This window comes from Macaca thibetana, chromosome 3, assembly GCF_024542745.1.
Source record: "Macaca thibetana thibetana isolate TM-01 chromosome 3, ASM2454274v1, whole genome shotgun sequence".
NCBI classification, from domain to species: domain Eukaryota; kingdom Metazoa; phylum Chordata; class Mammalia; order Primates; family Cercopithecidae; genus Macaca; species Macaca thibetana.
Genome location: NC_065580.1, coordinates 21,497,940 through 21,518,765, shown reverse-complemented (window position 1 = coordinate 21,518,765; position 20,826 = coordinate 21,497,940). Strand labels below are relative to the sequence as shown.

At 37.6% G+C, this 20,826-nt stretch overlaps 1 protein-coding gene across 8 annotated transcripts in view; it reads right to left on the bottom strand.

Annotated features, from left to right (window-relative positions):
- Positions 1-20,826, bottom strand: part of DGKI (diacylglycerol kinase iota) — a 464,727-nt gene that overhangs the window by 102,168 nt on the left and 341,733 nt on the right. For 5 of the 8 annotated variants that reach the window (XM_050782373.1, XM_050782371.1, XM_050782374.1 and 2 more), the window contains one exon: positions 5,725-5,778. The exons of the other annotated variants lie outside the window; for them this stretch is intronic. In XM_050782373.1, the coding sequence (XP_050638330.1) occupies positions 5,725-5,778 (54 nt within the window). The remainder of the gene's footprint in view (positions 1-5,724; positions 5,779-20,826) is intronic. 8 annotated transcript variants of the gene reach the window in all.

Below are 20,826 nucleotides of genomic sequence, written 5' to 3'. Positions count from 1 at the left end.
ATGCTTGCATTTGTAATAGACAACATGAGGACGTAGTGCCAGAGAGGAATTAAAAATTGAGGATTCTGAACACTTAATCCTTCCCTTCCTGAATGCAGAGAACTTCATCTTGTTGTCTGTCTACAACAGCTTCCTATTTATGAGACTTGAGCTACTCAAGGCACTGTTGCTACCTGGTGGCCAACACAAGAACTAAAGGCATAAAATGTTAGAAAGAAAAGAACAAAAAACAACTTCTAGAAGAGGCAAATCCAACTAATGTTAAGGATGGCCAGTGTAAGTGTGGTAACAGCAGGATCTCAGAAAACAATAAGACATGACTAAGTTACGCACCTTATAAAATATCCTACTTAGGTAGTGTCAAACACACACAGTGGCTTTAGTGTATAGAACCTACTTCAGATATAATCACAAGAGTCCTGAAATACTGAAAAATAGTCTTCTTTCCAAAACTTAAAAAAAAAAAAAAGTATCTACAAATTTCTTGTTTTAAAAGTACAATTACACTATTAAATCCATGATTTAACATAAAACTTTCAAAATTTTGAATTAACCAACTGGAAAGTAGCAAGCAAATGATAAGGCAGTGGTGTTCTCTAATAATTTTTTACAATCATTCACTCATTGAGTGTATTTTTAAAGCCATCATCAATAAATGTGTCTGAAAATACAAAGTACTAGAACCTTAAAAATTCATAATACACAGAAGAAGATACATTTAAAATGCATAAAAAACCTTGAAGAATCTCCAAGTAGTAGAGAAGGCATATATATAAACAAAAAAAATAATAAGTATAACACAGACCAAATTAAATGCATGAACTTAGTCATTTGAAAACTATAGGAAAGAGGGGCTAATTCTTGCCTAGGCGGAGGGGTAGATTTTAGGCTCTCTGAAGAACATGAAGCCTCATTTGATGTTTTAGCTGGAGGAGCAAAGGTGGTCTAAAGAAAAAAAAATAGTGTTTGTATCTCAATGTTACCTCCTAGATTGGTTTCTGCTAGGGAGACCTAATCAAACCCACTACCCCATTCCTTTATGTTTCTAAAATCCTGCATACATAAATCTTTAAGGCATCCAAGATTTTGTGGAACTATGGAAGCCTGTGAGTGAGTGTGGATTGTTTACCTTCACTTCCCCAATGCCTAGTAAAGAAATGGCAGATATTCTATAAATGAGTATAAAAAGGAGGAGGAAGATGGGCTTAATGACTGTTTGTATGCAAAAGAGAAAGTCTGTCTTTCAGGTGCAAGTCACCTTTCCAGGGTAGACAAGAAGCAAGATAAGCAAGAGGCAGTCAGCAGAGGATAAGGAGCACTTTTGTAAGCATCATATCTTTGGGAGAGTAATAATCATTCTAAAAGAATATTTATCCTTCTTTTAAAAGATAAAAAGCAGCATCAAAACGTTTTCAGCATGGCACTCATGCCTCTTTGTAGCAAAAGGAAGAGAAATTCAATAAGGACATCTCTTAAAAATAGTGATTCATCATCTTCAGCTAGACTTACTGTAAAGACTGAAATAAGTTGATCCAGCAAGATAAGAGCAGAATAGAATTTCTAATATTTGAAGAATGATGAGGAAAAGTTGGAATTTTGACCTAGATAATAAATCTGGAAATGGAATATAGCTATAATTAACATGAGCATCCACATTGGAATCTTGCTTAATGATATTTCCTCTTAATATCAAATGTGCAAAAGTAGAAAATAGATTTTAATCAATGTTTATCCATTTACTTAAGTTAGGAGATATATTTTATAGATATGCAGGAATCCTGTCAACACCTCTGGTTTCCTTCTATTAGCAGTGTTTGGAGTTAGTCTGGTCCAAGTATAAATTCAATGTATTTGGTAGCAGACATTTTAAACTACAATTAGAGATTGTATATTTAAGATATGGAATCAAGAGGAATAGCTAACAAGAAGTTTTCAAAGACGTGTCATTCATCTCTAATATGGGTATAAAATCTACAACTTTGCCTGTTCTTCGAGGAGCAAAGTAAGAGTAACTGCTTTTGATTGAGCACTACTTAGCTGTTAATTGTGAGGGAAAAAGAAAGAAAAAAAAGACATTCTCTACCACAATTTTATAGCATGATTACCAACAACTGTCAAATTTATTCCAAGAAGGTAGCAACATGCAGCAGAAAGGATTTGCCGTTATCCACTGCTGGGTTCAAATCCCAGTACTGCTTTGGTCTTGCAAATTACTCAAGTTAGCTACTTAGTCAATTCTTCTGAGCCTTGGTTTAAAGACTATGGTATTTAGAAAAGATGTCATATAGCATTTTGTGAAGATTCAATACAACACTATATTCAAAAACAAATTATCAAAACATCAATTTTTATTCTCCCTTACTCTTTTCACTATCTTTTGAGCATCTTTAGCCAGAAAATAGACATACCCAATCATCTTTCTTTTAATTTAGCATAGTACTACAAGCATTAGCTAGCAGTAGTTTAATAAGTTATATTCCAGTTTTCTTAAAACTAACTTCTACTCTTTCTGCCATGTAAAAAAACAACTAGAGTAGAAAAATATTGTAACCTGACACTTCCATTTGGGCCTTTACATGGCGAAAAGAAAGCAGAAACTTTTCAAAAATTACCACCTTCCTTCTACACTATTGTTAACCAATGGCCAAGCTTCCTTGACATTTCCTCTATTTTACTTAGGAGTAGTGAGAGCACTTATCACCTGAGCTCTAGTGTCACTATCCCTGAGCTCAACAATTCATCTTATTTTGGTAGCAGAGACTTTGTTAAGGTCCAGTAAGCATGAGTCAATACTCAACCTTCATAATGGAACTTTTATTACAGGGATTAAATGGAATTCACAAGTTCTAAGTGAAAAGAACAAGCTGGGTTCTAGAATAAGATGGCAGATTTAACACACATATTAATATCTCACCAGAAATACTACTAACCTACAGTAAATAGATTTTTTAAAGAATGAACAAAAATAAGGAGAAAACAACAGATGAAGTAGATGAAAAATTGGTAACTGACTCAGAGCCCTTAGAGAGTCAAATCCTAAACCACTGGTGGGGATAGACATGAACCAAAACAGTTTGTACTGCAAAACCCTCAAAAGGCTTGCAAACTGGCAGTACCGCGTGCCTCAGGAGCTGAGGTTAAAGGAGGTGGTTAAGATAGAAGCAACGGATGTTAGATCAACAGATATCCACCACCCATTGTGGGCAGGTGCAGTTACCTTACAGAAAATGAAGATTAATTGATCATCTGAAGACTGCAGTGATCCCCAGCTTTCTTCCCACACTGAATTCCCTAAAAGCTGGCAGCCAGAACCTTACTTTCTTAGAAAAACATTGAAAACTCATCTCAATGGAATCTGACAAAACCATGAGGAAATACATTAACATGAGAACAGGCCCACTCCCAACATTTATAAGGCTCAAGGCAAGAACATAAAGACCTGCATTCCCTATTTCTGTATATTTATAAGTTTAATGTGAATTCCCAAAACTGTTAAGTGAAATATGTTCTATCTTCCTATCCTGATAAATATTCCTTTGTAGTTACCTAAATGAGATGCTGAAACTCATAATTCTTGTACTCCAAGGAGTATTAGAACAAAACATAGTTCTTGTGGTCCACAGTCAGACCTCCTTCTCTTTCCACTCCGTGGATCTGTTCAAAACACAAAAGTCCTTGTGCGTATGTATACAGACATTACAGACCATATCCCCAAGCTTTCTCCAAAGCCCATGCAAACTGCTGCCCCAAAGGAAGGCCTTCCTTAGTCCTATGCCCGCCCACTCCACATGACTCCTGGGAGACTAGACCAGAAGAAGCGGCCTATGCAGATACTAGAAGCAGGTCTGGAGCTGTTGGGGCAGGAATTCTAAGAATCCAAAGCATAGTCTAGAAAAGGGTAGAGAAATCCTTAGACAAGCCCTTTTCCTTTGCACTTTAGACACATCATCCCATGAAGCAGGGCAAAGCCAGAAATGGTACATATCCAGGACATCTAAAGCTGAAGCACCTCTCCCATAGGTCTAAAGACAGCACTGATTCATCATTCCCAAGACACAGTTCACCCAGTTTCCTCACATTGAAGCTTGAAGTCAGTAAGCTTTATGCATGAGCTCAGAACTTCCAGGCAGCTTTTATATTTCCCACTTTTAATAATGAAGTGAAAGGCAAAAGTGATCAGAAAATTGAGAAATCTTTCTAATGCAGAAGCCAAAGATCAAAATACACGGGATTCTCCAGGCAAGATAGCTGAATAGACACAGCCAGAAGGAACATCTGCCATTGAGGGACCAGGACATCAGGAAGACTCTAAGCAGATCTTCAGAAGGAAAGCATTGAGAATGGCTAGAGGGAGGACACAGATGTTGGGCTTAAGTGGGAGAAAGCTGGCAGCCCCGCATGGGGCTACCATACATCAGTTCCTGGCCCTCAGTTGCCCCTGGGGTAGTGGTGAGTTGAGCAGGCAAGGAATGGCCTACTCTCACCATGGACTTGTAGAATCCTGGCAGCAGGAGACCACACGACCCCCACAGAAACGTAAGCTGGAAAGGACAGTTACTTAGAGAGGTGGTAGGGGCAGGGCTCCAGCTGGCTGGAGCCCAAAGGGTTTGGGGCAGCAATGTCTGCAGTGAAGCATGACCAGGGATGCTCATCCCCCAAGGCGTCCCATGCTCCCCTAGGAAACTTTAGCCTTAGGGGAGCTGTCAGACCTGAAGAGATCTGGGCCAGTCTGACCTGAGTGACCCCTGTGTGCTGGCCTCTCCTGCTTGCAGTGCAGCCGCAAATGCTCAACTGGGGTGTCTCCCAGGGACATGCATAATAGCTCCTGTGCTGGCAGACTGTGCCTGACAATCAAATAGCTCCAGCACAGTGGCCCCTGCCAAGGCATGTCAGCCCACCTGTACCCTCCCACCACTGCAGCATCCTCTGTAACACTTTGCTGGCATGTACTCATCCAAGGCCACCCCCATATCATTTTGCCAGTGTGTATGTGCCAGAAGACCTTGCCTACCCTTCCCTGCCAGGACATATCTACAACCCACTGTGCCACTGCTGCCAGCATGAGCACAACCTGCTCTCATTCACCCAGCTGTACCACCACTGTTAGCACAAGTACACAAATGAAGATCAGCAGCCCCACTCCCTGCCTTATGCTGCCATTGCCTCCAGTGTGAATGCACACATGGAGACCATCAGCCCCACACCTGCCAGTGCCCCACCGCACCCACTATTACTGCCACATACAAATGCCTGTATGGAGGCTGGAAACCCCTGGCCCACCAGTGCCCCACTCCAGCTGATGAGCATGCACCTCATCACACCGCTGCTATTTCTGGCATGTACAAATGAGCACAGATTTCATTTCCACCACCCAGTGAAGCTCTTTGGCTGTCACCGCCCATCAGGGCAACAGGTTCCTAACCCTGAGGAGCCAGAGAAGAAAGCAGGGGGCCCAAAATGAGCCCCCCAGAGTTAAAGCACACAGCTCAGGAGTGTTGAACTGAGCACTGGCCCCCTAAAATATTCCAGAAATGAAGCCAGTTGACCAAACCCACCTTATACCATAATCAAACACCCAACAACACCAAAGAAAATAAAGCAAACAAAAACCAAAAATATCTAAAAGATAGCAACTTCAAAGACTGAAGGAAAATCAGCCCCCAAAGATGAAAAAGAACCAGCGCAAGAACTCTGGCAACTCAAAAAGCCAGAGAGTCTTCTTACCTCCAAATGACTGCACTAGTTCCCCAGCAATGGTTCTTAACCAGTCTGAAATAGCTGAAATGACAGAAATAGAATCAGAATATGGACAGGAATGAAGATCATCGAGATTCAGAAGAATGTTAAAACCCAATCCAAAAATTCTAAAGAATACAATAAAATGATACAGCAGATGAAAGATGAAATGACCCTTTTAAGAAATAACTAAACTGAGATGCTAGAGCTGAAAAACTCAAGAATTTCAGAATACAACTGCAAGTTATTAACAGCAGAACTGACCAGCTGAAGTAAGAATCTCAGAGCATGAAGACCAGTCCTCCAAAATAACTCAGACAAGTATGAAGAAAAAATAATGAAGAAGAATGAACAGAATGTCTGAGAAATATGGGATTATTTAAAGAGACCAAGTCTATGACTTATCAGCATTCCTCAAAGAGAAAAAGAGAAAGCAAGCAACTTGGAAAATACATTTCAGGATACCATCCATAAAAATTTCCCCAACCTTGGTAGAGAGGACAATATTCAAGTTCAGGAGATGAAGAGAAACCCTGTGAAATTTTACACAAGAAGATCATCACCAAGACACACAGTCGTCAGATTCTCCAAGGAAGAAAAGAAAGAAAGAAAGTTTAAGGAAGCTAGAAAGAAGGGGCAGGTCACCTACATCACCCATCGGGCTAACAGCTAACCTTAGAGCAGAAACCCTATAAGAGAGAAGAGATCAGGGGCCTATATTTAGCATTCTTAAAGAAAAGAATTTCAAACCAAGAATTTTATATGTAGCCAAACTACACTTCAAAGCAAAGGAAAAATAAGATCCTTTTCAGACAAACAAATACTAAGAGAATTCATTAACACCAGACCTGCCTTATAAGAGGTCCTGAAGAGAGTACTAAATATGGAAAGGAAAGACCATTACTGGCCACTACAAAAACATGCCTAAATACACAGACCAGTGATACTATAAAGCAATCACACAAACAAATCTGCACAATAATGAGCTAACAACACAGTGACAGGATCAAATTCACACATATTAATGCTAACTTTGAATGTAAATGGGTTAAATGCCCCATTTCAAAGGCACAGAGTGGCAAGTTGGATAATGACACAGGATCAAATGGTATGCTGTCTTCAAGAGACCCAGGTCACATGCGATGATACAAAAAAAATCTACCAAGCAGACAGAAAACAGAAAAGACAGAAAATGGAAAAAAGACAGAAAACAGAAAAAAGCAATCTATTTCAGACAAAATAGACTTTAAACCAACACAGATCAAAAAAGACAAAGAACAGCATTACATAATGGTAAAGGGTTCAATTCTATAAGAATGAATTATCATAAATATATAGGCACCTAACACAAGAGCACCCAGATTCATAAAGCAAATTCTTAGAGACCTACAAAGGTAATTGATAATCACACAATGATAGTGAGAGACTTTAACACCCCACTGACAGTATTAGACAGATAATCAAGACAGAAAACTAACAAAGATATTTAGGACCTGAACTCAACACTTGACCAAATGAACCTAATAGACTTCTATAGAAGTCTCTACTCCAAAACAGCAGAATGTACATTCTTCTCATCTGCACATGGCACATACCCTAAAATCGACCACACAATCAGACACAAAACAATCCTCAGCAAATTCAAAAAAGCAAAATCATACCAACCACACAGTTGGACCACAACTAAATAAAAATAAAAATCAGTACTCAGTAAATCACTCAAAACTGTACAATTACATGGAAAATAAACAAAATGCTCACGAATGACTTTGGGGGAAATAATGAAATTAAGGTGAAAATTAATAAATTATTTGGAACTAATGAGAACAAAGACATGACATACTAGAATCTCTGGGACACAGTTAAAATGTTGTTACAAGGAGTTTATAGCACCAAATGTCCACATCAAAAAGTTAGAATGATCTCAAATTAATGATCTAATATCACAACTAGAGGAACCAGAGAAACAGGAGCAAATAAACCCCAAAGCTAGCAGAAGACAATAAATAACCAAAATCAGAGTTGAACTAAAGAAAATTGAGACAGTGAAAAACACTCAGAAGATCAACAAATCCAGGAGTTGCTTTTTTTAATAACTAATAAGATAGACTGTTAGCTAGACTAATAAAGAAAAACAGGGAGAAGATCCAAATAAACACAATCAGAAGTGACACTTCTTACTCCACAGAAATATAAAACACCCTTAAAGACTACTGTGAATACCTCTCTGCATACAAGCTAGAAAAACAGGAAAAAATTGAGAAATTCCTGGAAACATACCTCCTCCCAGGATTGAACCAGGAAGAAATTAAATCCTTGAATAGTCCAATAATGAGTTCCAAAACAGAATCAGTAATAAAAAAGCCCAACCAGAAAAAGCCCAGGACTAGACAAATTCACAGTCAAATTCTAGCAGATGTATAAAGAAGAGCTGGTACGATTCCTACTGAAACTATTCAAGAAAAGAAAAGAAAAGAAAAGAAAACCCTGAGGAGGAGAGGCTCATCCCTAACTCATCTGGTGAGGCCAGCATCATCCTGATACCAAAACCTGGCAGACACACACACACACACACACACACACACACACACACACATACACACACACACAAATCCTTCAAGAACATAAATGCAAAAATTCTCAACAAAATACTAGCAAATCAAATCCAGCAACACATCAAAAAGCTAATCCACCATGGTCAAGTAGGCTTTATCCCTACTTGGATTCAAGGAGGTTCAACATACATGAATCAATAAATGTGATACATCAGATAAATGGAACTAAAGACAAAAACTACATGATCATCTCAACAGATGTAGAAAGGGCTTTTGACAAAATTCAACATCCTTTCTTGTTAAAAACCCTCAACAAACTAAGCACTGAAGGAACATGCTTCAAAATAATAAGAGTCATCTATGATAAACCCATAGCCAACATCATACTGAATGGGTAAAATCTGGAAGTATTCCCCTTAAAAATCAGAACAAGACAAAGATGCTCACTCTCACCACTTCTATTCAATGTAGTACTAGAAGTTGTAGCCAGAGCAATCAGTCAAGAGAAAGAAATAAAAGGCACCCAAATAGGAAGAGAGGAAATCAAACTATCTCTGTTTGCAGACAATAAGATTCTACACATAAAAAACCCGAGAATCTCTGCCCAAAATCACCTTTTTCTGATAAACAACTTCAGCAAAGTTTCAGGATACAAAATAAATGTACAAAAATCAGTAGCATTCCAATACACCAACAACATAACATCCAAGTTGAGAACAAAATAAAAAAAACCACAAACCTATTCACAATAGCCACAAACAAAATAAAATACCCAGGAATACAGCTAACCAGGGAGGTGAAAGATCCCTATAATGACAATTACAAAGCACTGCTCAAAGAAATTAGAGATAACACAAACAAACAGGAAAACATTCCATGCTCAAGGATAGGAAGAATCAATATCACCAAATGGCCATACCTCCCAAAGCAATTTACACACTCAATGCTATTCCTATCAAACTACCAATGATATTCTTCACAGAATTAGAACAAACTGTTTTAAAAATCACATGAGCCAAAAAAAAAGCCCAAATAGCCAAGGCAATTATAACTTTTTAAAAAAGCTGGAGGCATCACAATACTCAAAACTATACTACAAGGCTATAGTAACCAAAACAATATGATACTAGTACAAAAACGGACAAATAGACAAATAAAACAAAATAGCCCAGAAATAGTGCCACACACCTACAACCACCTGATCTTCAACCAAGTCGATAAAAACAAGTAATGGAAAGAGGACTCCCTGTTTCAATACATGGTGCTGGAATAACTGACTAGCCATATGCAGAGATGGAAACTGAACCCCTCCCTTATACCATATACAAAAATCATCTCAATACGGATTAAAGACTTAAATGTAAAACCCAGACCTATAAAAACCCTGAATGATAACCTAGGAAACATCATTCTGGACATAAGACTTGGCAAAGTTTACATGACAAAGATGCCAAATGCCATTGCAACAACAACAACAACTGACAAATAAGACCTAATTAAGCTGAAGAGCTTCTGCACAGCAAGAGAAGCTATCAAAAGAATAAACAGACAACCTACAGAATGGAAGAAAATATTTGCAAATAATGCATCTGACAAAGGTGTAATATCCAGCACCTATAAAGAACTTAAACAAATTTACAAAAAAAAAAGTGGGCAAAAGACATGAACAGACACATTTCAATCTGGCAATCAATCATAAAAAAAAGTTCAACATCACTGATCATTAGAGAAATGCAAGTCAAAACCACAATGAGATGCCATCTCACACCAGCCAAATGGCTATTACTAAAAAGTCAAAACATGACAGATGCTGGTGAGGTTGTGGAGAAAAGGGAGTGCTTATACACTGTTAGTGGGAATGTAAATTATTGCAGCCACTGTGGAAAGCAGTTTGGCAATTACTCAAAGAACTCAAACAGAATTAGCACTTGACCCAGCAATCTCACTATTGGGTATATACCTAAAAGAACAGAAATCACTCTAACATAAAGACACATGCACGTGTATGTTCACTGCAGGACTATTCACAATAGCAAAGACATGGAATCAATCTAAATGCCCATCAAGGGTAGAGTGGATAAAGAAAATGTGGTACATATACACCATGCAATACTATATAGCCATTTAAAAAAAAAAAGAGATCACGTCCTTTGCAGCAACATGGATGGAGCTGGAGGCCATTACCCTAAGTGAACTAATTCAGGAACAGAAATCTATTTAATAAATATCACATATTCTCACTTATAAGTAGGATCTAAATATTCCCCACCTTTGTGTACCCATGGATGAAAAGAAGGGAACACTAGACACCACGGCCTCCTTGATGGTAGAGAGAAGAAGGAGTGTGAGGATCAAAAAACTGCCTATCTAGTACTATGCTTATTACTTAGGTGGTGAAATAATCTGGACACTAAACACCTGTGACACAAAATTTACCTGTATAATAAACCTGCACATATACCCCTAATTCTAAAATATTTTTAAAATAGAAAATGAACTTGCACAGGGAAAAATACTTTAAACATGATGTTTTTAATATCCTCAGAGAGTTGAGAGAAAATGGTCCACACATGAAATGGAAAAATAATATTAAATGATACAAAGAATATGAAGGAAAAAAAGAGGAGCCTCATTCAGAGAATAAAATAGTACAAAACCCTTTGAAAATAAAAATTTGATCAAATAGAGACCTCATTAGAAAAGTTAGAATATAAAGTTGAGAAAATCTCTAAAAAAGTAGAGCAAAAATAAAAAGAGATAGAAAGTAGGAGAGAAAAACTAAAAAAAAAAAAAAAAAAAAATAGAAATCTAGTCGAGGAGGTCTCGATAATAGGAGTTTCAAAAAACATCCCCATAATAGGAGTTTCAAAAAAACAAAAGAAAATAGAGAATAAATATAAAAAGCAAAATGAAGAATATTTCCTAAAACAGTTTCCAAACTGAAATGATCCACCAAACGCCAAGCACAATAACTACAGAACAAAATAACGTCATCTTGTTTTGAAATTGAAGAGTACTGGGGACAAAGGGAAGAATCTACAAGCTTACAGAAAGGAAAAACCAGATCATATACAAAGCATTAAAATTCAGAATGTTTTAGAACTTCTCAAAGGCAACCATACAGGAAAGAAGACCATGAAACAAGGCCTTCAAAGAGACTTTTACACATAACTCAGACAATCAAACAAGTGCAAGAGCTGAATGAAGGACCCATTGTCTATCAAGAAGCTACTGGGTTATCTGCCCCAATAAAGTTGAATCTGTAATAAGAATGAGTGTTATATAAAATATATTAACACTATATCACCCCCTGATGTGCTCTGCCTGAACCTATCCCTGAGAGCAAGAGTTAGATCATAGTGAAACAGAAAAATTCAAAGAAGCCTCTTCCCTGTGATAATATTTTCATTTGATAGCTAGAACTCAACTTAACACCTGCCAAGGACTGCCCAGGACTCAGTCATTACCTTGCCCACTAAATTCTCTCAGAATGAGTCCGTGTGTACTCTCAGAAAAACTGAAGCCCAACAATGTACTAGAGACTCTTTTCAGCTTTCTTGGGAACCTTAAGCTAAAACTGAAAGCATCACCTTTTCTTTACACAGGGGGATTTGGATCTGCTACTTAGTTTTTCAAAACCACTCAATATCTGGTTTAGGGACACATACGTTGGTGGTAAAATATATACCTATCAAAAGAATGGAAATATAATGTAAAGTAGTTATCCCAGTAGAACAGTGAGGGGTGGTACTTGTTCTATTTCTTAATCTAAGTGGCAGGTACACCAGTGCCTATTTTACTACTAATATATACTCTGAATTGTATATACACATTGTGATGATTAATTTTATGTGTCAACTTGACTTGGCTAAGGGACACTCAGATAGCTGGCAAAACACAATTTCTGGCTGTGTCTGTGAGGGTGTTTCCAGAAGAGATTAGCATTAGTATCAGTGGAGTGAGTAAAGAAGACCCACCCTTGTCAATGTGGGCAAGTGTCATCGTGTCATCCAATCTGTCTGGGGCCTGGATAGAACAAAAAGGTAGAATAAAAGTGAATTCTTTCTTCTTGAGCTTAGACATCCATCTTCTCCTGCCCTCTGACATCATGGCTCCTGGTTCTCTTTCCAGGACTTATACCAGTGATACCCACTCCTGCACTCCAGTTATCAGGCTCTCAGACTGGAAGATACACCACCAGCTCCCCTGGTTCTCAGGTCTTTGGGCTTGCACTGATTTACACCACTGGCTTTCCTGGTCCTCCAACTTTCAGAAGGTATCCTGTGGGACTTCTTGGCCACTATAATTACATGAGCCAATCACCATAATAGATGTCCTGTTATATATACGTATACATATATATACACATATATGTGTGTATATATATCCAGTTTGTTCTATTTCTCTAGAGAACCTGGACTAATACACACAAATTTGAGGACAGAGCAAGAAGGCAGCCATCTGTAAGCAAGCAAGAGAGCTCGCAGCAGACCCAACCATGTCAGCATCCTGAGCTTGGACTTCCTGCCTTCAGAACTGTGAGAAATAAATGTCTGTTACTTAAGCCACCCAGTGTATAATATTTTGTTTTGGCATCCCGAGCAGACTAAAACAATGAGGAAGCTTTGACCAATTCTGGTACAGTAATAGGAACTACACTGTGGAATTAACTGGTGCTATTAAGCCCTGAGAAAATTATATTACCAATTACTCCTTTCCAGCCAAAATATAAGTCCTGCCCTGGCACCCTTCTATGGCTTCACTAACCTGGCCTCCATTAACCCTCTTTCCCTATTTCCTGTTTGTTTAAATGTCTCATAATCCAGAATGTGATTAAATTAATTGGTTGAGAAATCCATTATACATTTTACATGTGCATGCTCTGGATTTTATGTTTGAAGTAAAATGCCCACAGGTCATACTAATTAATTTTGTATTCTATACTTGAAGTTAGACTACTTGAACTTGTTATGCAAATTATTGCAAATAATGAATAAATTAAAACTATTCATCCTCAGCAAATTCAAAATCTTCTAGCAACCAATCCACAGTGGTACTCTTATATCCATAAAAAACTTTTAAAGTCTATATACACCAAGATAAAACATAACAGAATATAATTTCTAAAATATATATTTCACCACAAATTATAAACAACCAGGTAATAAATCCAGCTCGGGTACCCTATATATGAGACTGAATTGCCCAAAGCTTTAAAAACCAATGTTGTTAAAGGTTACAATGAAAGGTGCCTAGAGTTGTTTCTTAATTTTTTATTGACACATAAGAATTTTACATATTTATGGGGTCCAAGTGATATTTTGATACATGTATACAACACATAATAATCAAACCAGGGTAATTGAGCAATCTATCACCTCAAGCATTTATCACTCCTTTATGTTTGAAGAAGTCTCAATCTTCTCTTACTAGTATTTTGAAATATACAATAAATTATTATTAACTACTATCACCTACTGTGCTATAGAACCATAAAAGTTATTTCTTCTATCTGTATTTGCACACCCATTGACCAAACTCTCTCCACTTCCCCTTACCCCTACCCTTCCGAGTCTCTGGTAATCACTATTCTACTCTCTACCTTCAGGTGACTGGCTTTTTCGGCCCTTAGATATGAAAGAGAACATGCCCTATTTGTCTTTCTGTGTCTGGATTATTTCACATAACATACTGTCCCTCCAGTTCCATCCACGTTGCTGCGAATGACAGAATTTTATTCTTTTTATGGCATAATAATAATCAATTGTGTATATATACCACATTGTCTTTACCCATTCATCCACTGATAGACACTTAGGTTGCTTCTATATCTTGGCTATTATGAATACTGCTGCAATAAACTCAGGCATCCAAATATCTCTTCCATATACTGATTCCTTTCTTTTGTACCTACACATACTCAGCAGTGGGACTGCTGGATCATATGGTCAATCTATGTTTAGTTTTTTTGAGGAGCCTCCATTATGTTATCCATGGTGGCTGTATTAATTTACATTCCCATCAACAGTGTAGAGTTTTAAGAAAACTTGAATCAGCTGGTATAATGCAAAAGAAAGTCAAATAATTTCCTCAAGGGAATTAATTATTTGTTGAAGAAAGCCAAAAGACCCTTGTAGACCAACTCTGAGGTAAACTGCCCTACCCAGGGATGTCTAAAGCAAATTTTATTCTGGCACAGCCTTCAGCACAGCATCTTTATGCTGAATTGCGTAGAGGCCAATGAAAATTCACAACAGATGAGAATCTGAGGTTAATGCACATGCCCACTACATGAGCTCCCAGATGCTGAATTGAGCTAGGATCACTTTTCCTGAGCACAGCTGCTTGGAGCCTGATATGGTTTGGCTCTGTGTCCCCACCCAAATCTCATCTTGTAGCTCCCATAATTCCCATGTGTTATGGGAGGGACCCGGTGGGAGATGAATGAATCATGGGGGCGGGACTTTCCCATGCTGTTCTCGTGATACTGAATGGGTCTCACAAGATCTGATGGCTTTTAAAATGGGAGTTTGCCTGCACAAGCTCTCTCTTAGCCTGTCGCCATTCACATAAAAGGTGACTTGCTCCCCCTTGCCTTCCGCCATGATTGTGAGGCTTTCCAGCCATGTGGAACTGTTAGTTCTCCATTAAACCTCTTTCCTTTGTAAATTCCTCAGTCTCAGGTATGTCTTACCAGCAGTGTGAAAACAGACTAATACAGAGCCTAAGCCTGGGGGTTCAAGGATGTAGCACTGAGAGGAGAAGTGGAGTAGCTGAAGTAATTTATTTTCTTACATGAGTGAATCATACTCCACACTTCTGGAAAAGCCAGGTAAGCCAGAACAGACTTCCACTGTCTGTGATCTGGGAGTATGATCAAATCCATGTGATATTAAAGATACATAATTGTGTGTCATGTTGCATAGCACTGTGTCATATGATAAATTTAGGGAGGGGTGGAATAAATATGGATGAACATGAAAATGATAACACTAATTACATGATAAGAAAAAGGAGGAGAAGGAAGAGAAACAGGAGGAAAAAGAAGAGGAGGATGGAGGAGGAGGAGGAAGAACAAGGAAGGAGAGGAGGAGAAAGAAAGGGAGGGCAAGGAGAAAGGAGAAAAAATAACCTACATTCACATAAATAACGTACCAGTTTTACTGTGTTATTTAATCTTTGCCACAATCCTGAGAGGTGGATATCACTATTTCTATTTTTAAAACGAGGAAACTGAGTCTCAGATAGATAACATGCCCTAAATGTTACAACCACCAAAACGGGAACAACAGCTTTCATCCTAGGTTTCTCTTAACTCAAGAGCCCCTGTTTCGAACTATTCCTACTTTCCATTGAACTTGGGCCACACAGAAGGATAGAGTTTCTACTAGCTTTCAACACTGAGCTCAGAGAAGTGAAGGCAGAAACTGGTGACACGTTGACCAGCAGCTGAGGATAGAATCATGAGTCCCATATGTAGAGCTCCACAAGCACTAGGGAAAGGCTGTGAACAGTGAGGAAATATCTCCAGGACTGGACAAAGGAACAGAACCATCAGACTCAGAAACTACCAGTGAAGTCAGACACAATCTCATGAACATACTTGGCAGAAATCTGGTCACTTTTAAAGGTTTCCCCTTTCCTCTCCTTTTCCAATAGGCCAGGTGAACTCATAGGCCATGACTCAAGTTCATCAAAACCGTTGACAGCCTTGCTATATAATCTTGTCTGCAATTTAGGGGTCACAGAATTAAAGTAATTGTTGCTTACTTTACAAATTGTGAGCTGATGCTAATTATTATTGGGACAGTAGAGATAACAAGAGTACCTAGAATTTAATCAAGTTTATTACAGAAAATCACTATGACTTGTTTTGCTATTAAAATCCTTACAATAGAATTTCCAATACTGAACTGAAGACCTCAATGATAGTTAACACAAACTAAGCATAAGACAAAATCCATGTTCTCACTTGAGGTGTGAAAAGTTCATGACATCAGAGGCACAATATATTCAAAGGTGTTTCCCAAGGATTTTTGATATTGTGTTTACTAAACAGTATTAGTTTTCAGTCTGGTTAGCCTGTGATATTATCAATGTGGTAGTTTTGCTATAGTACATATTCTCATACCATTCATTTTAATGTTTAATTATCCTTGGTAAATAACTACATTCAGGAAAATTACAATTCCAGATACTTTTGATTATTTTGCTCAATGAGCTTAGCTTGCCCTTGGTTCTTCTGCAATATAGTATGTAATGGCCCAATGTACTGAGAAAGATCATATTATCTACCCTAATGGGTTATTGTTAAGATTAAGTCCTTACCTGTAAAAACCATCCTATATTCACTCCTCTAAGCCTTATTTAATTCACCACTTTTACCCTTAATTCTATTATCAACATGTACTGCCCTTTCACAAATTCCCAAACCAATTTCAGCAGACTATATGTGAGAACCTCTTATAGCAGATAATGTGTTGCGCGAAAGTCTCTAAAGGGTAGAGTCGAAACTAAAGCTTGTAAATAAAAGAATCAATCAAACCTACAAGGAGATGAGGGGAATCACAGCTGCCTGCTTGATGACACAAGCAAAGGCCCTATGAGCCAAAGCAGAAGGAGCCACACCTTTCACACCAAGTCCACGTGGAAGTGATAATGGAATTTATAAAAAGGGAGAAAACTCACAGCAGTTAATTCGTTCTCTGCAAGGTACCGTGATGTATTTAACAAGATGTCACTGTAGAAATAAAGAGCTGAGAGCTCAGCATTTTTTTAAAAGATTTAATTATGTGACATTTTTGCTATTACAGTGCAATTACTGTTAAAATAGAATTGCAGCTATATGAAGCCATTTACCTATACAAAGTGCAAACAAACTATCTTCAATAGGATCATTAAAAGAAGGTGTGATACCTTAGAGAAAAGCTTCTCAGAAACCACAGGGTTTGCAAAGATTGGGCTTTAAGTTTTAAATATATATGTATGAATTGTGGAGGCTTTTTAAAAAAGGTTATCACCTTCTGAAAAGAACAATAGATATAAAAACACAGTTAAAAAGTCAGAAAATAGGAAAAGGCATTGAACAATATGGTAAATCATCAAAATATAGATAGTAATCTTAGAATAAACTTGTTAACACTATGTATATACACATTTTAAAAACTTGACATTTCCTTAAGCATCAATTTTAGATTTACTAACATAATCAATAGAGTTTATGCAAGTACTTGCTATCATTTAATCAACCTATACATAGTATTAAGAAATCAATAGCCTTTATTTTATTTATTTATTTATTTATTTATTTTTTTTTTTTTTTTTGAGGCGGAGTCTGGCTCTCTTGCCTAGGCTGGAGTGCAGTGGCCAGATCTCAGCTCACTGCAAGCTCCGCCTCCTGGGTTCACGCCATTCTCCTGCCTCAGCCTCCCGAGTACCTGGGACTACAGGCGCCCGCTACCTCGCCCAGCTAGTTTTTTGTATTTTTTAGTAGAGACGGGGTTTCACTGTGTTAGCCAGGATGGTCTCGATCTCCTGACCTCGTGATCCGCCCGTCTCGGCCTCCCAAAGTGCTGGGATTACAGGCTTGAGCCACCGCGCCCGGCCACATCAATAGCCTTTAAAAAAAAAAAAAAAAATTCTCTAGAAAATAACATCGAAATAACATAGGAGAAAAGCTAGATAAGCTTGGTATGGCAATAACATTTTAGATACAACACCAAAAGCATGATCCATGAAAGAAAAAAATGGTTGTCAGACTTCATTAAAATGAAAACTTCCACTCTGTGAAAAGACAGTTTTAAGAAAAAAAAATTAGCCACAGACTGAGTGAAAATCTTTGCAAAACACATATCTGATAAAAGACTGGTATCCCATCATTCTAAGCAAACTATCACAAGGACAGAAAACCAAACACCGCATGTTCTCACTATCGGTGGGAGCTGAACAATGAGAATACATAGACAAATGGTGGGGAATATCACACCCTGGGGCCTTTCGGGGGATAGGGGGTTGGGGGAGGGACTGAAGAAAAAACAAAAAGAAAGCTGATCTTAAATTTTGCACCAGAAGGAAGCCGGTTGTCCCGCGTGGACATAATGATGCCTTCTCCTCATGATACTCTCCTACCTCTTGGAGAGAACGTGCATTGAGAATCTTAGCCTTGGTCTCAGCAAGGCTCACCAAACCAATAATCAGATCTGAGCAATGGAAAATACTCAGAGAAACCATCTCATTTATACTGTTGTAGTTGGTTCATGTCATATCTAATTCATTCTGTCTTGAAACAGGAGTAATTACCCTAGATACAAATTGTGAGTGAATACAGGGGGAAAGCTTAGTACATAAACGCAAATTAGAATATTCACTTCTTTTAAAATAAGATTAAAAAATAACATTCAATGCTGGCAAGGGTGTCATGAAATCAATTATTTCAGAGTGTAAATTTGTGCACTTTGACAGTAGGTATTAGTATTCCTAAGTGTTCTGTAACTCTGCAATCCACATCTAGGAGCCTATATAATAAAGAATCCATAAGAGATGCAAAAAAAGAAAAAGAAAAATGGCTGGTACCTAAAAAATACATAGAATTCTTAAAACTCAACAATAAGAGAGCCCATTAAAAAACTGGGCGAAAGATCTAAACAAAATCTGACGAAAAGAAAATGCAGAAAGCAAATACGCTCATCAAAAGATGCTCAACATCTTCTGTCATCAGAGAATTGCAAATTAAACAACAAAGATACCACTATACTCCTAATAGAATGACTAAAATTAAGAAAAAAAAAATCTACCACCACCAAATGCTGGTGAAGATGTGGAGCAATAGGAACACTCATTCATTGCTGGTGGAAATATAAAATGGCACAGCCGCTTTGGAAGACAACTTGGCAGCTTCTCACAAAACTATACTCTTACCATGCAATCTAGCATCAGGTCCTTGGTATTTACCCAATGGAGTTGAAAATTATGTCCACATAAATATCTGCATATGAATGTTTATAGCCTCTTTATTCATAATTGCCAAAACTTGTAAGCAACTAATATGTCCTTCGGTAGATGAACAGATAAATTGTGGTATGCCCAGACAATGGAATATTATTCAACAATAAAAAGAAATGAGCTATAAAGCAAATACAAGACATGGGGGTATTTTGAATGAAGATTGCTAAGTGAAAGATGCCAATTTGAAAAGGCTACATGATGTATAATTCCAATTATGTGAAATTCTGGAAAGGGCAAAAACTGTAGTGGCAATAAAAGAATCAGTGGTTGCCAAGGGCTTGGGAGAGGAAGGGAGAAATGAAAAGACATAATACAAGGTATTTCTTGTGAAATATTCTGTACAATATGGTAATAATGACTGCATGTCATTACACATTTGTGAAAGCCCATAGAGTTATATGACAAAAGAGTGAATCCTAATGTACCTATGGGATTCAGGTAATAATAATGTATCAGTATTGGCTCATCAATAGTAACAAATGAACCACATTAATGCAAGATGTTAATAAAGGTAAGAACTGTGTGTGGAGAGGCTGGGGTGGGGGAAGGTTGAGAGGATATATGGAATTCTCTGTACTTTCTACTTACTTTTTCTGTAAACTTAAAACTGCTCTGAAAAATAGTCTTAGTTAAAAAGAAACAGAAAAATCAAGAGAAAAGGAAAAGAAAAAGAAACTGTTCTGAGTTTCCTATAGACGGATACTTTGTCTATAGGAAATATAATATGGGAGGATGTAAAGATAACTGGAATCTTTCTTTTTACCTCATTAGTTCCAAATGTGCCAAGGTTATCATGGAACTACAATTCTTACTTGATGGCTGATAATAATTAGATAGAATGGGTTTGCAATACAATAATTCAACCCAATTTTTCCCTGGTGTAGGTCACAGGTCCATTTTATAACCACCTGTCATCATTAACTTCCCACTGCTTACCTGGAACCAATGCGGGGGCAACTAATGGGCACATTAGCATTCAAAAGGAAACATAATATCCCAAGAACTTTATACCTTGCCATGCCATGCCTGGGACCTGTCAGCAGTTTCACAACTCCTAGTCCTTATGATTAAAAGTAATTGTAGAGTTCGGATTCCCTAGCTTGAGTTAACCCAGATCCTGTCCATAGTCCATTAAAAATGTCATCCACAAGATAAAAGCAAATTATGTAGTTTTCCTTGGATTCTATTCAAGGGTAAGATTTCTGAGTGCTTTCTAGAAACTAACAGGTTCTCTACAAATTTGGGTTTCCAAGTACAGATGCAATTTTGCTTTTCATCATGATAGTATACTACCTAAGTGGGCAACATAAGGAACATGCAACTCACTTAAAAAAAATCCTCTTAAATGCTTATGGCATTCATAATCTTGAATAGCAACTCATGGTTTCTATTTTCATTAATTTGGTAAATATATATTGTATATACAAAGAATTATGCCAGAATATTTTTCACGTATATAAGTCATTCACTTAATCATTTTAGCAAACGAGTTTTAAGGATTTTGTGGTGCCAGGGACAACTCTAGTGCCAG